Source organism: Sinocyclocheilus anshuiensis, unplaced genomic scaffold (genome assembly GCF_001515605.1).
Source record: "Sinocyclocheilus anshuiensis isolate Anshui unplaced genomic scaffold, SAMN03320099.WGS_v1.1 scaffold1409, whole genome shotgun sequence".
Classification (NCBI taxonomy): domain Eukaryota; kingdom Metazoa; phylum Chordata; class Actinopteri; order Cypriniformes; family Cyprinidae; genus Sinocyclocheilus; species Sinocyclocheilus anshuiensis.
Genome location: NW_015549642.1, coordinates 378680 through 386234, shown reverse-complemented (window position 1 = coordinate 386234; position 7555 = coordinate 378680). Strand labels below are relative to the sequence as shown.

At 38.5% G+C, this 7555-nt stretch overlaps 1 protein-coding gene across 3 annotated transcripts in view; it reads right to left on the bottom strand.

Moving 5' to 3' along the window:
• LOC107659898 (serine/threonine-protein phosphatase 6 regulatory ankyrin repeat subunit B-like) overlaps positions 1 to 7555 on the bottom strand; it is a 28255-nt gene that overhangs the window by 9889 nt on the left and 10811 nt on the right. For 2 of the 3 annotated variants that reach the window (XM_016448999.1, XM_016449001.1), the window contains exons 2-12: positions 6377 to 6460; positions 4951 to 5029; positions 4541 to 4611; positions 4122 to 4322; positions 3243 to 3330; positions 1906 to 2048; positions 1592 to 1804; positions 1428 to 1506; positions 1230 to 1344; positions 1059 to 1141; positions 237 to 354 (exon numbers count right to left, since the gene is read on the bottom strand). In XM_016448999.1, the coding sequence (XP_016304485.1) occupies positions 237 to 354; positions 1059 to 1141; positions 1230 to 1344; positions 1428 to 1506; positions 1592 to 1804; positions 1906 to 2048; positions 3243 to 3330; positions 4122 to 4322; positions 4541 to 4611; positions 4951 to 5029; positions 6377 to 6460 (1274 nt within the window). The remainder of the gene's footprint in view (positions 1 to 236; positions 355 to 1058; positions 1142 to 1229; positions 1345 to 1427; positions 1507 to 1591; positions 1805 to 1905; positions 2049 to 3242; positions 3331 to 4121; positions 4323 to 4540; positions 4612 to 4950; positions 5030 to 6376; positions 6461 to 7555) is intronic. The other variant, XM_016449000.1, reaches the window with a different exon arrangement.

Here is a 7555-nt window from a genome sequence, read left to right as displayed (position 1 = left end):
TGCCGATTCTTTTTTTTTTCAGTCTTTTTTCTTTATAATAATAAATATTTTTAAATAAAATAAAAAATAGTAATTATTATTGTTAGTAGTAGTAGTTTTAATATATATATATATATATATATATATATAAGTAAGCTTAGCCAACACTAGCACAACTCTATCTGATCAGACACATATTTTTTTTCCACAGTCCAACAGGCAAAATCCAGATCTGCAAGACAGACAGACAGACTCACCCGCCCGCAGCTGCGACGTGCAGACATGTCCTTCCCAGGTTGTCTGGTGTATCGATTAGGAAGCCTGCAGACAGGACCGAGTCATTACTGAGAGGGAACATTATGCTATAGCTCCGTCCTGTAGAGGAATGGAAGTATGGGGAGGAAGGATGCCGTGCATGGAGGAGAAAAGTGTCCCCACACCCAGACGCAGACAGCCACAGTGTCAGATCGCAGGAGGGGAAAGAATGACACGGGGGAAAAGGAGTCCAAAAAAGAGACAGTGTGAAAGAAAGAGAGATGGAGAGAAAGGATGTTAGTTCAGGAAAAACAAAGACAGTGCACAGAGGATAGACAAGACAAACACACATCACTCACAGAGGTGAGAACACAAATGTGTGCAACCAAGCAGAACAATTCAAAAGTACAGATTTAGCATCTACCATCTAAAACAACAAACCAACAATCAAGAGTCAGAGTTAAGAATGCACACAGATATGACATGCCAGACCTAAGCAAAGAGACAATGAGGAAAATTCATGCCCATCAATTCAGAGACAAAAGATCTTTAACTCAAAGTCAACATAATAAACCTAATTACAACAGGAAGTGTTGTGAAGCATTCCTTTAACATAAATTGCCATTTATGAAATAGTCATTTATGAGGAAGTGAGGAAGAGTCACATCAACTTGAGAGGTATCTCATGGTTCAGTACTTCGTCCCTTCCTCATCTCAAAATAGAGCAAAAATTTTTGTATTTAGCCGAAAATGGTTTCCACCAGGTTTCCAATGTTATATAAAGGTAGTGCAACTGTAGCTTGATTTGGTGGTGTAGTCGGTACCTGAGGAGAGAAGCTTCCGGCAGCAGTCAGCATGAGCATTCAGAGCGGCCAGATGCAAAGGAAACATGCCATGTACCCCTCTTCTGCAGAGAAGGAAAGAGCATATCAGAAACAACAAGTAATGATGTTTTAGCAAGATTTTTTTATAAAGATCCAAAGACAGAGTCAAACCTGGTGCAGTCAGCTCCACTCGTGATTAGAGTGTTTATTAAAAGTTCATGGCCGTATCGAGCAGCGACATGCAGTGGAGTGTTTCCATCCTTATCGACACAGTCAATCTCTCCACCTGTATCAGAAACACACACTTATACGCTCAATGTACATGATGCAAATCAGTCACGGGGGAAAAGTAAGCTTTTAGCAGGCTACCGTTTTGGATGAGTGTCTGGGAGCGTGTGAATCGTCCATGAACTGCTGTCAGATGAAGAGGGCTTTTCCCATCACGACTCTGAGGAAGCATCAGGAAATGTTTACTAGCGTACAGCACACAGGATTTGGACTGTCTGTCCATATTTGGTCCTAGATAGACATACCTGGACGTTGACATCAGCTCCGCTGTTGACCAGGAATTCCAGACACAGGGCACCATGAGTGGACGCAGCAGCAAAGTGGAGTGGTGTGAAGCCCTTGTTATTCGGCTGACTGACATTAGCACCGTAGTCGATCAGCTCACTGACCACTGCATCTTGTCCATTAAAACAGGCCACATGCAGCGCTGTGTTCCCAAAGGCATTGGCTTCATCTATCTATAAGTAAAGCATGCAATATAATAGTCAGCTCAAACTAGATGTTTTTCCCATGACCCCATGCATCCTCCCCTATATGTATCTATTTGCATCCTGGGTACCTCCACGGCCAGGCTGAGCAGGTGTTTCACCACAGCGATCTGACCGTTGGAAGCAGCTGCGTGTAGAGGCGTGTATCCCCTCTTGTCCTTGCAGCTGATCTCGGCCCCTTGACTCACTAGTAAACACACTACATCTAAGTGACCTGCAGGAGTATAGAGAGAAGCTCATGAACACATCAACACAGATATAGGAGATTAAATGAATAATTCACCTAAAAATGAAAATTCTGTTATTAGTTACTTTCCCTCATGTTGTTTCCAACCCATGTGACTCACTTCTGTAGAACACAATAGGAGATGTTTTCCAGAATATTGACTCTTGTCCATAAAACAAAATTAGAAAGTGTCCATTGTCTGTCAGGCTCCAAATAGAACACCATAAAAGATCCATAAAACTATTCCATATGACTTAACATAAGTCTCAGCATAGGTTTTCTGAAGCCATTTAATGGTTTTGAGTGAGGAAAAAAAACAATATGAATGTTCGTAAGTGCAAATGTCTTTAGAAGACTTAGAATATTGCACATAATTAGTATGTACAGGAATACAACATTGCCAAATAATGGTATGTAATTATTTTTTTGTGATTCTGTTAATATGATAATTAAAAAATATATATATTTTGTTGAGTGTATTTTTTGCTAGTGTTTAGTTCACAGAAGTGATGGAAATTTTAAAGGGGTGATATTTGCCCCCCAAATTGATATCCAGGAGAATTTTTACCTTTATAGTGGCAGTTTTTTTCCAAACCTTATTAAATGCATGCATCATCTTTCATGTAAAATTCTTACATTCAATCAATAAATTCAATTAGAATAATAAGATACTATGGGCTGTTACCAATCAAATGAAACCAGTATTAACAAAATCCATTTCTGAACTACATAGATGACTACAAGCTGCTTCTGAAGTAGCATTTAAATATCAGTGAATCATTCATTAAAAAAAATTGTTCAAAACAGCTTCAAAACTCATTCAAAATGGCTGATTCATTCAGAAACGAAGCAATGGGTTTTAATGAATGGGTTATGCACTCAAACGATTTGTTCAGTAACAAAACGCTAAATATCTCTCTCAGTCTCAGGGTGTGCTTTTGCAAAGTGAGTGCCATACTTGATAATGTCAGCTTGAACATCATTACAACAATTACGGTAGACTATAGATATCGTACACCCCTATTAGTATGGACAACTGGAGTGGTGATGTATGTCCTTTTTTTTAGCTTGCCAGTCCCCAGTAACTCATTTTTTGCATTGAAATGCAATGCAAAATTGCATTTTGCGTTCCACTGTAAAAGACAGAGCATACACGTCACAGTTAAAGTTTCATTTCCTCACCCATATATGCTGCCCAGTGCAGAGCACGGCAGTCTTTCTTGTCAAAGGCATTGATGTTGGCACCCTTGGCCAGGAGAAGGCTAACCATCTGAAAAGAGAAAGAGGAAATTAAATAACAGTGATAAGAAAGAGATGGAGAAATGGAGGAGAAAATGCATGTGTCAGTCTCAATAGGCAGTAAAGCATGAGTCATTAATGCGTCAGTAATTATGGGGCTCCTGAAGCTCTTATTGTGTGCTGCGTGTTTGTGTCACAGTTTATATAATGACTTTCTAAACCATTCTGCATTGCTGAGAGCACAAGAAAATTCTAGTTATGTTGACAATGCTATGCAGGAAAATTAAGTCTGTTTCAACGGGCATGAGAGTTTGTATCTAAAAGCCGTCACTGTCTCAGTCTTTGTACGTGCAACACTTATTAACACTAGACTGCAGAGAAATAAAGCATGATCGGAGCCCTGCAAATGACATGCGGGCAAAAATATATTTATTGTGGCCACAACTTAATAATTTGCTCCAACGAATTAAGAAGCTAATTTTAGTTCAACTGTGGCCACGATTTACTATTCATCCCCCGTTTTATTTAATTAATGAATGCAAATGAAGAATTTGTTCCCACAAATAATTAATTTGTTCAAAACGAGGGAATGAATTAGTACATCATGGCCAGGATTTACTAAAATAAAGGAGCAAATTAGTAAAACATGGCAACAATTTATTGAAACGAGAAAATTAATTTTTAATTTGTGGATACAAAATATATATATATATATATATATATATATATATATATATACACACTTTTTCCCGCATGTCATGTTTGGGGCTCCATAGTATTGCTATGAACTAAGCAACAATTTTTGGTTTCAACTTGCAGTACCTCCGTGTGCCCATTAAGGGCGGCGTGATGCAGGGCGGTGCGTCCCCCGCGATCTGAAACGTTGACGCTGCTCAGGAGCGGGATGATCACCTCAGCACAGCGCAGGGCCTTGTTGGCGGCAGCAACATGCAGCGGAGTCTGCCAGTTCTTATCCCGTGCGTTAACATCAGCAGAATGCCGGATCAATACTCGAACCGCATCCTAGATGTGTGCAAAACATAACAACAACTATGACACTATATCGTGTACTTCAGGCCAGCTGCAATACAACTGACCAGTCAGCATCCAGTGTTGGAAAAATCCTATTATAATCACACAGGAGCTGCTGCATATGATTAGCATTGTTATAAAGGCATCCTGCTGCGTGACAACATTACACAACATTCTAACATGAGTGTGTGTTTAACAACTAAGCCCACCTCGCTACGTGATGCCACTGCCCTGTGGAGTGGAGTCAACCACATGTTGTCTTTGGCATTGACCCGTGCCCCTAAAATAAAGTAGTAAAAGAAACATCAAACAATAATAACCTCAACAAATTAAGGGCTCTATATGCTGTATTTGTAAAGGGGTAGTTCATTCAAAAATGACAATTCTGTCATCAGTTACTCCAAACCATCCTTTATGTTACACGACAAAGAAAACACAGGGGTTTGGAATTAAATGTAATAAACGATGACAGAATATTTACAGTAACTGTACTGTACTGTTTACTAAACTATACCTTTAAAATACTTTAACGTCATTTATTTTATATGAGATGCTGTAAATGTACGATGGAAGGGAGGTGGGGAAGGAATGGAGGGAGAGAGAAAAAGAGAAGCTGTACCTGACACAATGAGGAGCTCTATGATCTCAGCATCTCCGAGGAAGGCTGCTGCATGAAGGGGAGCTCGCTTCTCAGCGTCCTGAGAGAGAATGAAAAAAGACAGCTGGAGAGTCAGACACATGGACAGAGAAAATGGAAAGATTCTGTTAAAAATCAAATCAAAATCAAGTCTTCTACTCCATGTCTATTAGCTTTAAACCCATCTATATGCTAGTGCACTCTTAAAAGTCCACAAGCAGAGTTGATACACATTCGGAATATAATTTATTCCTGTGATGGCAAAGCTGTATTTTTAGAAGCCATTACTCTTCAGTGTCTTCAGGGTTACATAATCCTTCAAAAATCATTCTAATATGCTGAGTTGGTGCTCAAGAAACATTTCTTTTCATTTGCAATGGCATGATACATTATTTTCAAAGGATACTTTGATGAAAGCTTAAAAGACTGATGATGAAGTTTAAAAGAATAGCATTTATTTGAAATAGAAATCTTTTAACATTATAAGTGTCTGTACTGTAACTTTTGATCAATTTAATGCATCCTTGATCAATAAAAGGATTAATTCTACTCAAAAAAAAATCTTACAGACGCTTAACTTTTCAATAGTAGCGTATCTTGGACTTAGAGATGTATAAAAGTTTTTAACCAAAAAAGGACAGCATATTCCTTTAATACCATCTACAACAACCTAACAAGAGCAACTGACAAATCAAATTTTGCCAGCTGGGGCATAAACAAAAGGCTAATGGCTAATTAAAAAAAATGGATGAGCCCTTTGATATGTCTTACCCCAACTTCCTGTTTTCAATAGGAAATAGGCTACAACAACACTAGAAAGACAATTGTGTCTGTCAAACCATTTAATGTGGTCTTTACAGTACATTCCATTATTTTCAAACTCCAAAACCTTCAACATTTTCGAAAGTCACATTGTGGACTGCAGAGTTTTTGCAGAGAATTGGTCATAGACATGGTCACTTCTGAATGCAATATGATGATTGCCATTGCAAGCAATCCACAACAAAAGAGCATTGACTGGCTCTTTACAATCACTGATGGAGATGTCAGTGTGTACTAATGTGCTCACAAACTTGCGGTGGTGACATCTCAACGTGTCCATACTCTGAACCTGTTTGCACATGCAGCCTGAAATCTTGGCTTGACCAGTGGCTCTTTATAAAACATTTGGACAGCGAGCTAATTCTTGCTGGAGCCATTACGGCGGACACAGAGAGACAAGTAGAATAAATAAATATTCTGGAAGAAGAATGGCCCTGAAAACTGTTGTGTCCTGTTGCCTTTACTGAGACAAATGTATATAAATCTCTGGCTGTTGTCCATGGGATTCCTCGACTATTGTGCTGCAAGAAACAAAGAGATGAGATATAGTCATGTGAGAAGAAGAATAAAAGAAACTGATCCATACCAGTGCATTGACATCTTCTGATTTACATATGAGGACACGAATCTCATCGGGGTCTCCATTAAAGATGGCTTGGACAAGGGGTGGCTGTGAAAAACAAGAGATTATTTAAACATGGTTTTTAGGAATAAAAGCATGAAGTATCACTGTTGCTATTGCTCATACTTAAAGCAACTGTAAGTTTTTTTTTTACCTTGAAATATCAGTTCCAATATCATTCTGATAGTACACTAAGTTCTAATAAGGTGAATGGCTTGTGTTTCTTTCCCACACTCACCCTCATATGGAAGCATATAGGTAGCGAAATTCAATTTAAAATGCAGTATGCAAAATGGCAATGCAATATTCAAAATGGCAACGCAATATTCAAAATGGCAATGTATTTCTGTATTTACATTTACATTTTCCATTAACCATACGTGCAATGTTTGGTGCAAAATTAAAATGAAAATTAATTATATAATTTACATTTGCCATTTCCAACAGTAGTCTTAATATGTAAAGTGCATGCAAATTTGAACGCTTTATAAGTTGCGAAATGAAAATGAAAATGTATAACACAAATTGATTTGATATGTGTAACATGTCCAAGCAGAAATGGTAGCATAATGATCATTTAAATGCTATTTGTCCTAAATGCATTTAGACTAACAGATAGAACACTTAGGATTGCATTTTCATCATGACGCCGTGGGATATTTGTAGCAAAATTCAGTGCGGCTTTGAAAATGCATTCGAGCTGACCACGCCCACCCTCCGTCAATCATTGCTTCAAGGCAGGGATTGGCGGAAGCGTGTAACGTTTGGATCGTTTGAAACATGGCGGCTGGAGATCTGATAAGATCGTGGAATTCACTGGCAGATGAAGTGGAGCGTGAACAGAGAAATATATGAAGCGTATTCCATGCTAAAATCAAACGTTCGAACGTCTAACCGACCGTCTACCGAACATCTTGAGCTTTGAGCGTCTTACACTGCGGGTGACCCACGTGAACTCTATACTTTATGAAAAGAAAGGAAAACAAATTTGGCGGAGTTAAAAACAAACATTGGCCCTCCAGGAGCGGGACTGAGAACCCTGACTAGATCTTCACATTAATTGAATGTGATTTATCAACACCATCTTTAAATTTGCAACATCTGTTGTAAATATATGTATAGGCCTATGTTTAAATATATACA